Source organism: Molossus molossus, unplaced genomic scaffold (genome assembly GCF_014108415.1).
Source record: "Molossus molossus isolate mMolMol1 unplaced genomic scaffold, mMolMol1.p scaffold_m16_p_1, whole genome shotgun sequence".
NCBI lineage: Eukaryota > Metazoa > Chordata > Mammalia > Chiroptera > Molossidae > Molossus > Molossus molossus.
In genome coordinates, this window is record NW_023425344.1 from 13573327 (window position 1) to 13593040 (window position 19714).

A 19714-nucleotide genomic window follows, 5' to 3' on the forward strand; every position below is an offset into this window, starting at 1 on the left:
AAAGACCTGTAACATACAGTAGAGTTATAAACATTTTATTTGCTTTTATTTTTTCTTTTTGAAATACAAAATGTGCACATTGAGTTTACACAAACACGCGATGGTGGATTTCAGTGTACATGTATTGTACTACTCTTCATTTCTACACTGGTGATAGCAGGGCAGCTTTCCAATCCTCTCTCTACACCAGAATAGATACCTGATTTAGTGTTGCAAAGACAGTCATAAGTTTCCTCCTACTGTCGCTTCTTGGTCTTTGTCATATTTCTGCAAAACAGGGAGGGTGTGTGTATCTTTAGTAATGTGGCAACTTTACAATTTGGCTTGAAAGAGTTAAAAAGAATCTGAATTATAGGTGTTTTATGATAAGCTAAATAAATCATAATACAGTCCAGACAAGTTGCTTAGCACTTATATTCATTTTCAACTAAATTATAGTATTGCAGGTCTGGCCATAGGGAGTCACTGGTGCTTTCACAGTGGCTTCTGCTTGCTGTTTCTTCCCAGCACGCACTGGGGCGGTCAGGCTTCCTTGTCCCTGATGGCAGGTAATAATATATAGGTGCCACGAGGGAGTCGGGGGAAGGGGTGCAATAGGCTTTTATTGCTGTAAAAATAACTTCTTAAGCATTACCGGGTACTGGAGGACAGATGACCCTTCGCATGTGCCTAGAAACACCCTCACTTTGTGTCACACCTTCTTGGACTTCCCCTTAGTGACAATAGAAAACAGTCAACCTGTAGGATTGAACAAATCCAAAATTATATACATCATGTAGGCCTTGGTTTAATATGTATTTATGGAAAATTAAGAAATGCTTATTAAATAAGCTGTTAGGCATATGCTGACATCTGGTGATAAACTAATTTGTTCATATTATTACCAAAACTGCCAGCTAAATGCAGGTCTTTGACAGAAGGCAGCCAATCTGTAGAAACGGGGACTATGGTTTGCTTTCTTGAACTTGGTGACCTTGCGCACTTACAGTACGTGACTGGGATTACAGCATACAGACACAGAAATTAATTTCTGGAAATTAAATGCAGATGCCAGTACTTTAGGAAACCATTTAAAATCTTGGGGTTTAATGCATACAAGTGAATAGAAAAAAAAAAACATTTTAAAGTCACTGATATGTGAAAGCCTCAATAATCCCATGGCTGAAGTATCAATAAAACTAGATGCCAGATTCTATTACTTTTGAATATTCACAGGGTATGAAATGACTTAGACCATCCATGAACTCAGTGGTATAATGAAAAGATGCAAATTTAAAAGTGGGAAACTCAGATCGGTTGGGGACTGCTTCATAGGAAAACAAAGCTGGTTTGCATAATGTGCCTCAGTGCGAAGCTGAGCAGTCTACGCTAAAAGTAGTAGCTCCAACTGTGAGTGGTAGAATCGTTCACATTGTCTGTTTGATTGAGGACCTATTTGACAAGTTAAATCACATTTTCAAAGAGCTGCATGGAGCGCATTATGTTTTCATCCTGCAAGGGAGAAACAGCGGGGTTAATTCAGTATATTTGCAAGGGAAAGTACAGCAAACCCTCCCTCAACGTCATTGATGAGTTCTGCAACTATGTGAAATGATGCATGAAGAAACCAGTTGTATCATAAGCTGATTGATATAAACAAGTGTTTAAGTTCCTTTGGCATCTCAGCATTCATAATGAGACGATGCTGAGTGGATGGCATTGAGTGAAATGACTCTGAACTACACTGAATGAAACGATGTTATTCGAGGCTGCACACTATTTTCCCGCCAAGTACCGCCTTACCCCAACGGCCACCTGTGCCCAAAGCTCCACTACTGAGTGTTCGCACATGTGAACAGCATTCTATCCACGTTCCAGATAGAGAGTCGGGGAACCCATTTTAGGTTTTGTTGAATCTACCAGGCTTCAAACATTTCGTTTAAACCTTACTTGGTGTTAATAGAGGATAGTTCTCAAATGAGAATGCCAGAATGGAAACTAGGGAAGTCAGAGGTAAGACAGAGTGAGGACATGCAAACTGGCATTCCAGGTGGATCACAGACTTGAACATGCAGAAGAAGCAGGGTTTGAGTGAAGAGCCAACTTCGTGAGGCCTGGGAGTTGGGGCTTTGGGACATGTTTGCAGTAATTGCACCTGTTTCTGGATATGTTAGGGCTAATTCATTGTGGCCTTTAGGAGCTTAAAAATGAGTGGTCTCTCATCACCAGAGTAAGAATAGTTTGGGGAAAACCATTGCTTGGAGGGTGCGTTCGGTTTAGCATAGTCTTTAGAAACAGACTTCGGGCATTACAAGGGCACTTGGAGATTGTATGTAAATGGCAGGTAGTGAGCTTTTGTAGTAATGGTAACAGGTAGCTGAACTAACGGTGACTCCCAGGCCTAGCAGCCAGGTCACCGCAGCAGCACCCAGCAAGTTGACGCCATGAAATTAATTCTCTCCAGTCCACCAGCTCGAAATACAAGTTTAGGAACAAGCAGGCAACAGGAAAGGAAAAGGATATCAATTCATAAATAGAAAAGCTAAACCACCAACAAGCTTTTTGGTCTGTATTTCTTTTTTAAATTCTTAATTGTGAGTCTAGCCACACATCAAGTCAAATAATTCCAGGTAAGCTAAAACTGGTCTGCCAGATGACAACCAGCAGATGTCTCCTCTGAGGGAATTCACTGCTCTTTGTTTTTGTGTGACTGAAGACAAAAAGCCATTTATTGCCACATACATTAAAGCAATGATGTTTCTCTTAGAAGTCAGCTATAAGCTTGGCCTGTGATGAATACTTAGCTGTACTGGCATTGTAAAGCTACGATAGACTATACATGTGATAGGCTAAGTCCAGGTAAAGAGCAGTATAAATCTCAACGTGTTTTATTCTCGAACACTCTAAAGGATTTAGGGAACAAAAACTCAGTTTACGTGCAGTTTTTGCACCCCCAGGGCTGCTGATCAGTTGAGCGTAGAAATCGGTGCTTGTTTCGGAGCAGGGCTGGTCTCAGCTATGTGAAATGGTAAACTTGGGCATATGACTATTATGTTTTGCTCACTTCACGGTGGCTAGCTGGCAGTATTCAGTCTAGCTGTCATGGAAACAACGGGACGGCTCCTTTACTGCCGTTACTTACTTTTTGGCAACTTTCGATGAACTCATCTATAGTAACAACTCCATCTTTATTTTTGTCCATTTTCTGTTCAGGAAGAAAAGAACAAAAAACTTTATTCAGACTTACCCCAAGGTACCCTACACTTGACAAATGAGCTGAAGCTGATTAAAAAAATTAAAAGCCCACTGCTTGTTTATTGGGAGGAACTGCTGCAGAGCACGAACTAGTCGTTTCTTAGAGCAGGAGTCATCTGCTGACTCCTTGTAGGCTGTTCCTTGTCAGTAGGACAGACTGAAGGTCTAGTCACTAGCCTGGGTAAATTCCTGCCCTCCAGCTATGCCAAGAGCTCAGGTGATTTGCTGAAACTCAGAGCCTTGGTCTTCTCGTCTGTAAAATAGGGCTAATAAAGGTTTATAACCTCATAGTTCTCGTGAGAATGGAGTGCAAAAACACCCCAGACCATGTGAAACTCGGCAGTTGCTTAGTGTTCTGTCTAGGATATCATGAATATTCAATAAGTGTAGTGATCAGTATTATAATAAATTCAAAACCAAGATTACTAAATTGCTAGGATGCTGAACATTCTATCATTTTATCCCTTTCAGGAAACAGTCTTTTTCTTTACATTCTTGTGAATCATGACATTTTGAAAACAAAATGTCCCTCTCTTTCTCTCTGACTCCATTTGCATTCCTACCTGGAAAAATGTCTCCACATGTTGTCTGGGAGCATCTTCTTTGAGGACAGGATATGTGCATTTGCCCATCATGTCGTATATCGCTTTCATTATGTCAAGCATTTCCTGAAAAGCCAACAGCACACACGTGAGGCCGCAGCAACGTGCGAGGAGACCCCCAAGGAAGTTAACATTGTTTCTACTCAATATTTCTGATTTTTCTTTGATTCTTCATGAAATGTCTTTTGGCTGTGAGGAAAAGCCAACAGCTTTGTGCTTTAAAAGCAGCAGAATCAAAATGTAGGGACTATTTCTGATCTTGGTTTCAGAATAGATTCCACATATTGACCATGATCAGAAAGAAATACGTACTCTGGTTTTAACGTTTGGGTTTCCATAGACTTCACAGAGACGACTTTTGTTTTATTGCATTATTATAGGTTGTACACGTTTATTATCAATTTGTTTATTAAGAATAAAATATAACTTCACATCATAAAAATTCTATTAAAACTAAGTCCCATGCTCATTAAGATTTTCATTTTTTTCCCTCTACTATGGCTTTTGCTGAGGACATCACACATGTAGATTAATCAAAATATTATGACTCTGGGAAACACCATGAAATTTCATTATTTTACTCAATCAAAATCTAGTTTTTTACTTATTTTCTATCTCGGTGAAAATAATATCTAATTATCTAGACATTCTGCCTCACTGGTTCACATTTATTTCCTCCATATTGAATTTTCCGTATAAGAGGATCTAGAGTAAGTTGATAATATTTACTTTTGAGAGTATTCAATTCTATTCTAAATGATAAACTAGTCGTATTTTAGAAATCATAGGTGAAACTTTTAAAAAGGATATTTTGTTTAGCTAAGTAGCAAGCAGTTTGTTTGCACAGGCAGAACTGATGGGACGCGTTGGGTGTAGGTATTGAGACAGCATGTGTGTGTGAAACATAGAAAGATAGAAAGGTCTTGAAGGTCCAAGAGATGCCTCATGTTCCTGAGGCATCTGAGCACTAAATGCTTATTGTATACCAAATATACAACAGGCACTAACCATTCAGGATATGCTCAGTATATACTAAAAATTAATATTCGTGAGGTCTTAATTCAGCCACCTATTGATGAGAACCACCGGCCCCATGTGTCCTCTGCCTAAGAAACACAAATGAAGACCATGGCCACTGAGCAGGCTAATTGTGTCACCAGAGCTGTGGTCAGGGGCACTCGTCCCTTTCTCCAGTAGAGCAAGTTCATGTCACGGGCCCATGATACCTTTTGTTTGAGGGGCCTCTAGCTCAAAACTCACCCCTTGGGAGAGCCAGTGAGGCAGAGAGAAAGACAGGAATAACAATATTGCACCCTCCCAGGACTCGGGTATGTGATCCTTCCACCCAACTTGCACCTTATCCTGAGTTTGTTAACTTATCCCATCCCCTCCCCTTGCTTCTCATTGTGTTTAAAATTGATTTAATGGACCATTTGATATAAATATCTTATTTGGTCTGTGGGCCTTCCTTATTGCATAGCCTGCTTAGGAATGTTTGGGGGGGGGTCCCACAATTCCCTGAGGTCATTTTCCACACAATACAGGTCATTGCATAATCTGTAGGACTTTAAAATTGCATCTGTTTCCATGTGGATCACATTATATGGGTAGGAAGGCAGGTCACAGGCCAAATATTCTAACAGTTTGGCTACATTTCCTTCCTGAATCCAGCCACAGTCTATGTTTCATTCATGGTGTTTATTAAAGTGTCATTAGGAAACAAGGGTATAGTCCTTACATGTTTTATATCTTACTTTGCAGATTCACCATAAACTATTACTATCTATTCCAGATTTTTTTATTAAAATATTTCTCTACCACCACATAAAATATTTTAGATTTCCTGAAAGAGCAATTTTCAAATTAGTAATTGTAAACGTTTAACATTTTGAAGTTATAAAATGAAAATGTCCCAAAGGATAGCTGTTGGTGAGGTGTTTCTTACTTCTTTAGTGATGTAGCCATCTTTGTTTATGTCATACAAATTAAATGCCCAGTTGAGTTTTTCTTGTACTGTCCCCCGGAGCAAAATGGAAAGACCATTGATGAAATCCTAAAAGGAAATAAAAAATACAATTTGATTTGACATTTCCAAAAAAAGTAAAATGCCAACTCAGGTAAAATTCTCCCTTAAAAGATGGAAGCAAGGGTTACAACCCACTGGATTTTTGAACCATTTATTTAGCAACTTTATCCATGCATTCTTGGTTATTTGTTTCTCAGAGTTCTTTGTGAGCACAGAACACGCCTTAGAGTTAACATTCTCATCTTGTAATTGGAAACTGTGACTTAAATCAATTTTGTAATTGGATTTGTATCAGAGCAGATACCCACAAACAGCAAGGTGCATGCTATAAGTGGTATTGGCTTTCTACTACAAGGACACGGAATTCTTTTACTGAAAATAATAACACTGTGTTTTTCAAGATGGAAACACATACATAATACCCTTCCCATAAAAAAGATCTGTTAAATGGTAAAATATCCTCAGGTGAGGATAAAATATATATATCTCTATATGTGTGTGTGTGTGTGTGTGTGTGTGTGTGTGTGTATTTGTTAAGACATTAGGACTGTCCTTAAGATGTGGGTTAGTTGTTACCTTTGCTTAGAAATCAGGTAACAATGTGCATGTGGGAAGCAGTTAAGAACATGGAGCTGGAAGTCTGACTGCCTGACTTCAAATTCCAGCTGTCATTTGATAGCTTTGTGTTCTCAGACAACATCCTGTTGCCTCAATTCATATCTGTAAAATGGAGATCATAGCATCTACTTAAAGTTGGGGTATATATTGGGTGTGAGGTAAACTTTCAGATCAACTTTGGCAGAACTGACAAGTGCTTGTGATGAGTCTCCTGCTCAAGGTGTAGAATACCTTTTGCTTGTTCTAGTCATTCTTGTCATTGAATGTTTTGGTTCCTTTTTGCTCCTGTAGTGAATTAGTATGTATAAACTAATACATGTTTATTATGTTACACTTCGGAGGTCAGAAATCTAAAATGGGTTTCACAGGGCTGAAATCCGGATGGAGACAGAGCTACCTCCCCGCAGGGGATCCGGAGAGTATGCTGCCTTACCCATTCCAGCCTCCAGAGGGCACCTACATTGCTTGACTTGTGGCCCCTTCCTCCATATTTAAAGCATACTCCAACCTCTGCTCCTGTTGCCCTAGCTTTTCTTCTTACTCTAATCTTTCTGTCTCCTCTTATAAGAACCCTTGTAATTACTCTGGGCCTATCCATATCATCCAGGATGAACTCTCCATCTCAAGAACCTAGTCACATCTGCAAACCTTGTTTTCCTATGTAAGGTAACATAGCCACAAGTTCCTGGAATTAGGATGTGGACATCTTTGGTGAGCCATTATTCAGCATACCAAACTCTGGTATAGTCTAGATCTTTCTGCCTCCCCCCAAAGTGTTTGTTCATATTTCTTTTTTCTTTATTGATTTTAGAGAAAGAGAAAGGGAGAGGGAGAGAGAGATAGAAACATTAATGAGAGAGAACATCGAATGGCCACCTCCTGCATGCCCCCCACTGGGGATTTGGCCCACAACCTGGGCATGTGCCCTGACCAGGAATCGAACCAGCGACCTCTTGGTGCATGGATCGACGCTCAACTACTGAGCCACACTGGCTGAGCCATATTTCTTAATCATATTTATAGCTAGATATTTTAGTCCTTCTGTTGCTGCTCCAAATGAGGTATTTTCTTCTATTATATATTCTAAATTTTGTTTGTACAGTATATATGTAAGGTATTGACTTCTGTATAATAATTTTATATGCTGTTTCTATTTTATATGAATGTTTCTATTGTATATGATAGTTTCTCAATGGACTCTCCTGGGTTCTTCTATAAGTGATCATATTAGCTACAAATGGAGTTTATTTTACCGCTACTTTTTAATTTTTATATTTTTAATTACTTTTTCTAAATGTATTGAGTGATACTTCCCAAACAACATTACCTAATTACAGTAATGGTAGACATCTTTATTTTGTTACTGAATTTAATGAGACTATTTCTAGTGTTTTTACACTGAACATGACACTGATTTTTATTGTTATGGAAGCATACCGTTCTTACTTTATTAAACAAATTTATCAAGAATGACCATTGACTTCCTTTGTAAAAAATGGAAAAGCTGATCTTCAAGTTCACATGGAATTGCAAGGGGCCCCACATAGCCAAGGCAATATTGAAACAGGAAAACAAAATTGAAGAACTCAAACTTTCTAATTTTAAAACTCTCTACAAAGCTGTACAGTCTGGCACTGGCCTGAGGAGACATATACAAACCGATGCAATACACCTGAAGATCCAGGCATAAACTCACACATCTGTGGACACTGATTTCCGACAAGGATGCCAAGGCCGAGCCATGGGGAAAGAAGAGTCCTCAACAAATGGTGCTTCAACAGCTGGGTCATGATACCTCCTTTACTTCCCACCTTTATTCAGGGTAAAATGTAAAGTAAGAGGAAAAGAGCATCTAGGCCACAAAGAATTCCAACATTTAGTAGGAAGAGAAAAAAGGAGAAGCCAGCAAAGGATCTTGAACAGAAGTTGTTAAAAAGTACGAGAAGGGAACATCCCACGAAGAAGAGATTATTTGTACTGACACAAGATGCTGCCGAGGACTGAGAAGAGTCCGTTGGGTCAGCAGCAGGGAGTTCAGTGGCCAACGGGAGAAGCTTCGGTGGAGCTGAGGGCGGGAAGAGAGATGGAAACTGTGCAGAAAACACCCAGCTTCCTGTGTGTAGATCCCGGGACATGGGTACAGGTGGAGAGGAACACGGGGCCACAACAGAAAGTTTTGAAGATAAGCCCTTTGAATACTGAAGGGAAGAATCTAAAAAGTGGAAAATACTAAAGACTGTGTGTGAGAGAGGGAGGGTATGGAAGGACTGATGCTCCTGAGAAAGTGGGGGGATGCAAATGCAGGTGGGTTGTCCAAGCTGTAAAGGGGGAGGTTCATTTCCTCAGCTGATACAGAGAAAGAACGTGGTAGAGGTGCCAGTAGCTGACAAGAGGTGGGAAGATGAGTAAGTCCCCATCTGATAGCCTTAGGGACGTCTGCTTGGGAGTGAAGGACATGCCAGAAAGGGTCAGAGTTGGAGGTTCGAGGAGTGAAAAGGGGGCAGCGCTACCCCTAGAGAAGAAGTTGACTTGAGCAAATTACAGGGAGGTGGAGGTCCCTCAAAATATCTCCCTGCCGTCTCCTGGAAAACCGTGACAGTACATTTAAACCTGTAATATGTATTTCAATTAAGAGGTAATGGTTCCCTTTGGAGTTGTGCAGTATCCAACTTGCAAACTCTAAGCTTTGGCTTTCTTGGGTATAAAACAGTCACGGCAGGGCATGGGCAGGTCAGCTCGGCAGAGGAAGATTGCTGGACAGTTCTGAAAAGCCAGCTGAGGTTGATGGTTATCGATGTAAACCTACTGGTTGCTTCAAATCACAAGGCAGTTCTATGCCCTTAGTCGAAAGGGTGGTGGTGCTGGATACAAGGTCTTTGAACACATTCTTATAGCATTGATTCTCAAAATTTAGCTTGTAATAGAATCACCTGGAGGGCCTACCCCTGGAGTCACTTTTTCTTTTTTTTGGCCAACAAACATTTTATTTCATTATCACCAAATTCCTGCTCCTCTCATCCTTAACTGTTTGGTAAAACTCTTAGTTCAACTGAGGTATATAAAGCAGAACTTACTTTCAGTTTTCATAGCAGTTTAAAAGTAAAACATGAGGAAAAACTGAAGAGATACACTGCCCATGTATACACCAAAAATTAAGTCGTATATTGTTACATGCATTACTACTCAACAACTCCCCTGTAATTGACCTTCCTATTTAAAAGTTTGAAGAAAGAACTAAACTCTTAGAAAAAATAAAAAAGAATACATTTTATCTGGCTTAAAATTATCAAGATATTTATTTGTAAATACTGAAAGCCACTTCCTAGTCTATTTTTCAAGTTTGACCACTGACAGGCATTAATTCAGATTTAACAACTGGGTCTGCTGGAGAGAAAATTACACTTATTTAAAAATCTGAGTCCATTAATTAGCACAGAAGTACAGAAGCCTGTATATACAGAGTACTACTGCTCCACGTATCTGTACATTTATTTCCAGTGCACAGCTTTATAAAACATGGGACTTTGAGAACGAGTTTGCAGGATAGAAGCAAACCCAATGTTCGGTCTGTGTGCACCGCGTGTAACCCCAAGTGTGCTCCAGGCTCCATCCTGGGGAAGGAGGGACTGTCCAGTGCCTGCAAGTGATGACGTCAATGACGTTCACACAGTGTACAGACCAATCTTTGCTTATACATATATTTGATAAAATGTGAAAACAGACGTGTAGAGTACACGTTCCACTTTTACAGCATGAGAACAGTACAATCAGCTCTGTATTCTGCAGTCATTTGCATCAATGACTTCGAATTCCTGTGGTGTGCATGCAGACAGTCTACTTGGGTGTCATCGCCCGTGAGTACGGCCTGAAGTTGTTTCTTTGGCTTTGCCATTTGTTACTAAACGCACAAAGTCCTCTGCTCTTCAACACCGTCTTCCGCTTTCTGAGCAGCTTACAAACAGAAAGAAAAGGTGAGTCTAGAAATCCAAGGTGAACTAATAGGAGGACCACAGGACCCCAGCTGCTCCCCAGTGCGTGATCAGAACCCTGTCCTCCAAGGGACGGTAGCATTGGCCAGGGCATGCTCTGTGGGCGTCAGGCTGCCCAGGATGAAACTGGGGGTATTTCTGTTCCTCCAGCTGAGCTCGGGGTGCCCGCTCCGTGCAGCACCTCGCAGGCGCTGTGCGTGTGGCCCCTCCGGACCAGGCGGGGCGCAGCCGCCACAGCAGCCTCTGGGAGGCCTCCCGAGACAGTGCGTCTCCCCAGAAAGGGGCCCCTTTCTCCCGGAGGCGCGGCGACCCCCGCAGCGCAGGTGGCGTCGCTTCGCCGGTACAGCGGGAAGTGCGGCAGCGGGACCGGGCCCAGCGGCACCGGCTGCCCAGCCCCGGAGGCTGCAGCGCGGTTCCCGCTCCCGGGAGCAGTTCAGCCGCTGAGAAATCGCCACGAGTTCAGCCTCTGCTTCAGAGCAAATGCTGCAGCCGTCCCCTTCCAGTGCGACGCGGTCACCATCACGAAATTAATTCCTTTCCAGGAGAACAGCCTGTCCGGTTGAGCACGTCCTCAGGTCGTTTTCTTCTGCACGTGCTCCTCTGAGCGTGGAAGCCGACGTCGCGGCTCCAGCCCCTGCCTTCACCGCGCATGGCGTGGGTGCCTGGCCCTCTCCTGGGGCCTCTCCAATCCTAGCCCAGGCCCGGGGAGCTCCACTCCCCTTCATCAAACACGTCCCCGAACACGAAGACCATCTCCGGGGGCCACTCCGCGGACTCTGTCTAAGCGGTGGCCTGGCACCGCCCGGGGCGAGTGGGTGTCCGCCAGGAACAGCCTTTCAGGACCGGCCCCAGCCTCTCCTTCGCCCTCACAGGCTGCACTTTTCACCTCCGGCCAATGACACCGGGACATCACTAAGTAACATGAAAAATTCACAAAGCACAAGCACGGCAAGGATCACAGCAAGAAATTCCTCCCCTTCAACGGAAGAACATTCGGCCTCCCCAACCCAAATCTGCTAGCAGCCATTTCTCCTGCCCGGAGCTGCCAGCAACCAAGAGGCACATCCATCGGGAATTCACCAGGAGAAAACTCTAGAATCCCGGGTAAGGTGCAGACGGTGTCCAGGTCTTAGCCCCGTACCTGCCCTCTGACACTGGGCCGAGCATCCTCGTCGCTCCCTGTTTCCGCAGCGCGGTGCGCACATGGGGTCGCCCCAACCCGCCCAGGTGACCTGAGTCTGGAGGAGAAACCCGAGTCCTCCCGAGAGGTTCCGGACGGGCTCCCTGGCCCCTGTGCAGACCGCAGGCTGGCCCGCGGCCCCAGGAAGAGAACCGCAGTCTGGGCTCCTGCAACTGCAAACAACAGGCGCAGTCGCGTACACGTGTCTGCATCTCCCTCCACGACCAGCTTCTTTGGGCCATCCTTACATGCCTTCTCAAGTTTTCTACCTGCTTGGGTGCTGAGTACTGTCGCTCATCGCAACCCTTGGGAAGTCGCAGCAACCAGCTGGAGGCCTGAGACAAGAACAACACCCCAGAAAGACCAGGGGACCACACCGGAGAGGAGTCGCCCGGGCAAGGAAAGGCTGTCAGGATTCAAGGTTGCCTCCAGCCAGGCCCAGGCCCAGGCCCGGGGACATCAGCTCCGGGCTGCCACCAGCTTGGACCCCGGCCTCCTTGCAAGGCAGCCCTGGTGGTGGCCTGAGTGGTCATTTCTTTAATCTGGTTTCTGATTCATTAGGCCTGGGGTCGGTTCCAAGAATAAACTATTTTTTTAAAGCAGGTTTTTAACTTTTTTATGAATGATTTTTTTCCCCAAATATGCAGTACAGTATTATTAACCATAGTTGTCATGCTGCACATTACATCCCTGTGACTTACTTATTTTATAACTGGAAGTTTGGCAAAAGGTATAAAGAATTTACATTTCTAACACATTCCTGGTCCTGGGATCACACTTTGAGAACAACCACTGTCCTACAAAATCATCAAAGGCCCCATCCCCAAACAGAACAGACCCTAGCACCTATGAAAGACTTAAATACAGCACTTTTAATCTGGTTTCTTTTAAAGTCACCAGCAGATTTTTATTGTTTGCCCTCTTAGTAGGCCCTTTGTTTCCTCCAATCAGTTGTGCAGAAGCACTACAAATTTGCCTTTAGTGATGGGTAAAGTCAGGAGGCAGTTTATTCGTTTGGTCAAGGCAGTTGGATCTGTGGTTGGCATGCGGCTGAACCCAGTCCACATCTGAGAGATCTCAGGACTCCCCCTAAGAATGGAAGGACAGAGATGCTGACCCTCTGCTCCACGGGAACAATCAAGCCTGGAGCCAGGAGCTGCTGGCGTCTTCTTGTGACCCACAGGTTATAGCCAGCCCTACCTCTGGCCATAGAGCCGTCAAACTGTTTCTGTTAGTGTATGATTTTTCTATTATTTGTGACCAAAAGTATCCTGATTCACAAGCTGACATCTAAATCACATCTTCTTAAATACGATGTACAAAGAAAACACTACCATTAAAAGATAGCTTTGGGCCTTGAGTACCCCTCTCTCTTACAACATATCATCTTTCAGGATGATATCCATAGTTATGTCAAAAAAGAATGATTCCTTACTTGTGCTAAAGAAAATGAGAAAATCAATATGTCTTCTATGGTTTTTGCTCCATGCTTTTCTGAATGGTCATTGAAATCTGTCAAGCAGGAGTAGCAAGCTTAAAAAACACACAAATCTCATGAGAACTTTACACAGTTATCCTAGTTTTATCTGTGAGAAAATGTTGCATCAGTTCCCTAATGTACAAAAATGATTAGGGAGGTGGGTACTGAATCCTAGTTTTGATTCTCTTATGATCAAGCAAAAGAGAAAAGGGCATAAGACTGACTTGATAATAACCTAGTCTTATTCAGTACAGGCTCTGTCAATCCTCAGACCTTTACTTACAGTGCCTGAGTGCTGGCTACTATGCCGGGAACATTAGCCCTTCTGCCTCCCATCTGCCAAAGAGCACTATAGCTCAGAATCATGCATCTGGGGGCATTTGCCGTGGTCATATTTGCAGAGGGGAAAACAACATTAAGTGACTTGTCAAAAGTTAAAAAGGTCAATTGAGCTAGGCTGTGGCAGATTCAGAAGGGAAAGTCATACACAAGTGTAGTATATTTCTTTTTTTTTTTTTTTTTTATCCTCACCCGAGGACATTTTTCCATTTTTTTTTTGTTCAGATAGAGCGGGAGGGAGAGAGAGAAAGAGAGAGAGAGAGAAACATCGATGTGAAGGGACACATCGAGTGGCTATCACCCACACGACCAACCAGGGCCGGGGACAAACTGCAACTGAGGCACGTGCCCTTAGCGGGAACCGAACCCGGGTCTCTGTGAACCGCAGGCCGACGCTCCAACCGCTGAGCCAAACCGGCCAGGGCTTAGTATATTTCTTATTTTGTGCTAGCTTATATAGTTTCATAAACCATTTTAAGGTTGTTAATTTTCTCTGTTGTGACCTTCCTTGCTTCCACAGTGATTGAGCTACTATTTAAAGTATTAAAAAGATAAAAATTTGGGGTATTACCTAAAGTTCACATTTTTTGGAACTAATAAAGTATTACCATCTCTAAAAAATAATAAGTATATTTTCCAAGATTGGCAGCTTTATTTTATCATGTAGAAGACATAATGTACTTACTTTGATTGATACACAATGCTGTCTATTTAGATAATTCAGTATCTTGATAAGTGATTATAGCCATATTAAATTACATTAGAAGAAAGTTCTCTGGTTTGATTTTATTGGAGGCCATTAAAATTTAATGAGTTTTTAAACAAAATCATAAATACAAATTATAACAAACGTATACATAAATATAATGCTTGGTTTATGTAAAATAATACAGAAAACTGTACTTAAGAAAATTGCTGTAACAAATAATCCTAATTGCCTATTCACATTGAACATTTCCATTCTTCTTTTTTATGTATATCTTAACATATATTTATAGTAAGGGTCATAGGGCATATATATAATTCGGTCTATTTCCCTTAAAATTTAAACATTTCCCCACATCACTGGGACATTCCTGTGACAGCATTTAAATAACTACCTATTTGATTGAACCATATGAAATTGCTGATCTTTTTGACCATATTTGTCTAGAATAGTAATTTCATATGGTTTAATCTAATAAAATACTATCATAGTGGCTTTTGAACATTTGGGACCCAAAACCACACTAAGAATTGCATTTTAAATGGAAGCTTAGTACACACACACACACACACACGCACACACACAATTATATACCAGAAACTAAAGTTATGACTCTATTTAAATTTTTCTACTATTAATTTTTAAAGATTCTTGTCATTCATCTCTAAATTTATTTTACCACTTGGTAAGGGTTGCAGTCTGGAGTCTGAAACGCTGCTTCGTCATACAAATATATTGTAATTTATTTAACCACACCCCCTACTTCTAGATATGTGAATGAATTAGTTTTTTTTTTATTATAAATGATACTGTGGAAAACGTTTTTCTCTATGTCCCACTATTTTGACAAATTTCCTTAAGAACAAAGTGAAATCCTTGGGTTAAAGAGCCCTGGGAATCCTGGAGTTTAACAGTAAGAGTGACTGGAGTTTGTTTACTGATGTGTGTGTGGCCCTGTGCTAGGCAATTTCCATGTATTATTTCATGTCAGCCTAAGGCAACCATAGGGAACAGGTACTGCTATCTTCATACTATAGATGGAGACTCAGAGAACATTTGGGACTGAGCCAAGGGGTGTAGCCAGTGAGCAGTGGAACTGGAAACTGAACCCAGACCTCTGCCTCAAAGGCCATGCTCTGATTTTTGTGGATGGAATGGATTCCTGAGTAGTAATACCGGTGATAATACTCGGTAATTAAATGATAGAAGTTTATCTTAGACATCATCTAGTAAACATCATGGCTCAGTCTCCCTTGTTAGCAGGCAGTCTGCCTTGTTTAAGAATGGGGGCTGTGTTTGGTAGGTGTGGCTCAGTGGTTGAGCATCGACCCATGCACCAAGAGGTTGCCAGTTTGATTCCAGGTCGGGACGCATGCCCAGGTTGTGGGCCAGATCCCCAGTGGGGGCATGTAGGAGGCGGTCAATCGATGTTTCTCTCATCAATGTTTCTATCTCTCTCTGACCTCTCTCTCTCTAAAACTAATAAAGGAAAAAAAAAATGGAGATTGTGAATCTATGGCCTTGGGGTCAGATATGGATCACTACCTGTTTTGGTACATGAATTTTTATTAAAATACAGCTATGCCCATTTATTTAGAATTTGTTTGGTTGCTTTTGTGCTACAACAGCAGAATTGAGTAGATACAATAGTGACAGTACTATTTTGCCCTTTACAAAAAATCGCTGAGTCCTGGTAAAACCATAGGTTTTAGAGACTTAGGCAGAACTGGGGTTCAATCCTAGTTCTGCCATTTATTAACTGAATGACTACACACAACTCATTTAACCTCCCTAAGTTTGGGGTTCCTCTGTGGCTAGTAATTCTGGTCTTTCACTTTTTATCTGCAATTCACCCCTCCCTCCAACTTTTAAAAAATAAATGAAGAAAACCACACAAAAACCCATTTATTATGAAAACAGAAGGAGGGTAAATTTTGGTGCCAAAACTTATTTGGTGTCAAAACCTGAAGTGAACTGACATGAAACTATTTCTAATTATCTCTCTCTCTCTCTATCCATCCATCAATCATCTATTTCTATCACATTAATTAGAGGACATTAACAGCTATATCAGTACTTGAAAATCTTATTGGCTTAGCACAATATAATTTATTTGTCACTCACAAACAGTGACACACAAGTGGGGAGGAGGCTCTCTTCCATGCAGTCATTCAGAGATCCAGGATCCTTCCACTTTGTTGCAAAGCTAACTGAAATATGGGACCTCACAGTCTCCACAGAGGGAAAGAGAGAGGGAGTAGATATCATTACTTTCACTTATACCCCCAGGTTAAAACTCAGTTATGGCCCCACATAACTGCAGGACAGGCTGGAATTATGGCCTAGTCTTATGATCACAGAGTGGAACACATGGATATTGGTAATCAGTAGCAGTCTCTGCCACATTGATCATTTGCACAAATATCATCCATTTGATTGTAGCATGCTGCAGACCCTGCTGGAGATATCAAACATAGAGAGAGTGTGCACAGCTTTACCTTTCTGACTCTGCAAGACTCTGAATGAAAACTCAGCTGGCTCTGTAAATGTCAGGTCAGGCTGGAGATCTATATACAGCCAACATCATACTCAATGGGTGCTGGATTTTGTTGAATGCTCTTTCAGTGTCTATTGATATGATCATATGGTTTTTATCTTTCATTTTGTTTATGTGGTGTATCACATTTATTGATTTGCAAATATTGTACCATCCTTGCATGCCTGGGATGAATCCTACTTGGTCATGATGAATAATGTTTTTGATGTATTGCTGGATCTGATTTGCTAATATTTTGTTAAGGATTTTGGCATCTGTGTTTATCAGAGATGTTGACCTATAGTTTTTTTTCTTTGTAGTGTCTTTATCTGGTTTTGGAATTAGGATTATGCTGGTCTCATAAATGAGTTTGGAAGTGTCCTTTCATTTTGGATTTTTTGGAATAGTTTGAGGAGAATGGGTATTAGATCTTCTTTGAATATTTGGTAAAACTCCTCTGTGAAGCCATCGGGGCCTGGGCTTTTGTTTGCTGGGAGTATCTTTATTACATCATCAATTTCCTTTGTTGTTATTGGTCTGTTCAAGTTTTCTATTTCTTCTTGGTTCAGTTTTGGGAGGCTGTGATTTTCTAGAAATTTGTCCATTTCTCCTAGATTGTCCAACTTGTTGGCATATAATTGTTCATAGTATGTCTTGATGATCCTTTGTACTTCTGTGGTGTCAGTTGTTACTTCTCTTTCGTTTCTGATTTTGTTTATTTGGTTTCTCTCTTTTTGTTTCTTGGTGAGTCTGGCTAAAGGTCCATCAATCTTGTTTATCTTTTCAAAGAACCAACTTTTTATTTCATTGATCTTTTGAATTGTTTTTTTGATCTCTAGGTCATTTATTTTTGCTCTGACCTTTACCATTTCCTTCCTCCTACTAGCTCTGGGTTTTTCTTTTTGCCCAGTTCTTTAAGTTGTAGGGTTAGAAATTCAATTAGAAATTTTTCTTGTTTTTTTTAAGGTAGGCCTGTAGTGTTTTCTTATCCAATCAGCTACCCTATGTCTTTTGATTGGAGCATTTAAGCCATTTACATTTAAGGTAATTATTGATAGATAGTTATTAGTTGCCATTTTAATTTTATGCTTTTGTTTCTCTCTCTCTCTCTCTCTCTCTCTCTCTTTCTTCTTCTTCTTCTTCTTCTTCTTCTTCTTCTTCTTCTTCTTCTTCTTCTTCTTCTCCTTCTCCTCCTCCTCCTCCTCCTCCTCCTCCTCCTCCTCCTCCTCCTCCTCCTCCTCCTTCTCCTCCTCCTCCTTTTCTCCTTCTCCTTCTCCTTCTCCTTCTCCTTCTCCTTCTCCTTCTCCTTCTCCTTCTCCTTCTCCTTCTCCTTCTCCTTCTCCTTCTCCTTCTCCTTCTTACAACAGTCCCTTCAGCATTTCTTGCAGTGCTGGTTTGGTGGTGGTAAATTCCTTTAGCTTTATTTTATTTTAATTTTTTTTAAATCCGTGAATCTCTTTATTTCGCCTTCAATTTTGGATGATAGCCTTGCTGGATAGAATAGTCTTGCCTTGCATTACTTTGTACACTTCATGCTACTCCCTTCTGGCCTGCATCGTTTCTATTGAGAAATTAGCTGACAGTCTAATGAGAGCTCCCTTGTAGGTAACTTTCTGTCTCTCTCTTGCTTTTTAAAAGATTCTTTCTTTGTCTTTAATGTTTGCTATTTTTATTATGATGTGTCTAGCTGTGGGTCTTCTGAGGTTCATCTTGCTTGGGACTCTCTGTGTTTCCTGGACTTGTGTGACTATTTCCTTCACCAGTTTAGGGAAGTTTTCTGTCATTATTTCTTCAAACAGTTTCTCTATTCCTTTCTCTGATTCTTCTCCTTGCCGTACCCCTATAATGTGAATGTTGTTACATTTTGTATTGTCCCACAGCTCCTTTAAACTCTCCTCTTGCTTTTTAAACTTTTTTTTCCATTTGCTGCTCTATTTGGGTGTTTTTCTCTACCTTGTCTTCTAAGTCGCTGATTCTATCTTCAGCTTCTTCTAATCTATTATTGAACCCTTCTTTTTTTTTTTTTTTAATCCTCACCCGAGGATATTTTTCCATTTTTTGTACAGATAGAGTGGGAGGGAGAGAAAGGAAGAGAGAGAAAGAGAGAAACATCGACTTGAAGGGACACATCGAGCGGCTGCCACCCACACGACCAACCAGGGCCGGGGACAAACTGCAACTGAAGTACGTGCCCTTAGCGGGAACCGAACCCGGGTCTCTCTGGACCACAGGTCAACGCTCTAACCGCTGAGCCAAACTGGCCAGGGCTACTATTGAACCCTTCTAAGGTATTTTTCATAACAGCTATGTCATTCTTTATTTCCTCTTGATTTTTATCCTTAGCTTCTACTTCTTTATGTGTAGCTTCTACCTCTTTTTTAAAGCTGAAGTAGTTCCCAGTGAGCTTTTCATAATTCTTATTAAGTTGCTTGTATTTCTCACCAAATTGTTTGAGCACCCTTAAAATCATTGATTTGAATTCTTTATCTGACAAATCGCTTTCTTCCATTTCCTGTAATTCCTTTTCCAGTGATTCCTCTTTATCTTTCCTTTGGGTGTTGTTTGTTTGCTCCCCATTTTAGCCATCTGGTAGCTCTATACCTGGTGAAGGATGTTTGGATGTGTAGGCAGCTCACTGTATATCAAATAAGGCTACTGTGCCTCCCAGACTGTTCTGTTGCATGTGGCCACTTGCCTACTATGGATCCTGGAGGATGACTCCTGGGGGCTGGTATTGGTGTGTCCTGGTAGGTGCTGCTGCTAGTTCACATGGGTCCCTCTGAAGCTGGTGCATGTGGAGCTGTATTGCTCAGGCCCTGCTGGAGCCACAGTCCCTCTGCCCATACCTTGGGCCGCTGGGTTGCACAGGTCCCTCTGAATCCTCAGCTCTGCACTGCTCTTGTGGGCCGCTGGGTTGCACAGGTCCCTCTAGATCCCCGGCTTCCCACCACTCTTGTGGGCAGCTGTGTTGCACAGGGCCCTATGGAGCCCCCATCCTACTGCT

General features: G+C 41.7%; 1 protein-coding gene and 1 pseudogene across 1 annotated transcript in view; both read right to left on the bottom strand.

The window, feature by feature from the left end:
• Window positions 1-204: 204 nt before the first annotated feature.
• The window catches only part of KCNIP4 (potassium voltage-gated channel interacting protein 4), a 767671-nt gene continuing 748161 nt past the window's right edge, over window positions 205-19714 (bottom strand). The window contains exons 5-8 of the mRNA XM_036262760.1: window positions 5782-5889; window positions 3798-3902; window positions 3122-3184; window positions 205-1491 (exon numbers count right to left, since the gene is read on the bottom strand). Coding sequence (XP_036118653.1) covers window positions 1444-1491; window positions 3122-3184; window positions 3798-3902; window positions 5782-5889 — 324 coding nt within the window. The 3' untranslated portion in view covers window positions 205-1443. The remainder of the gene's footprint in view (window positions 1492-3121; window positions 3185-3797; window positions 3903-5781; window positions 5890-19714) is intronic.
• Window positions 10315-11120, bottom strand: LOC118636088 (annotated as a pseudogene).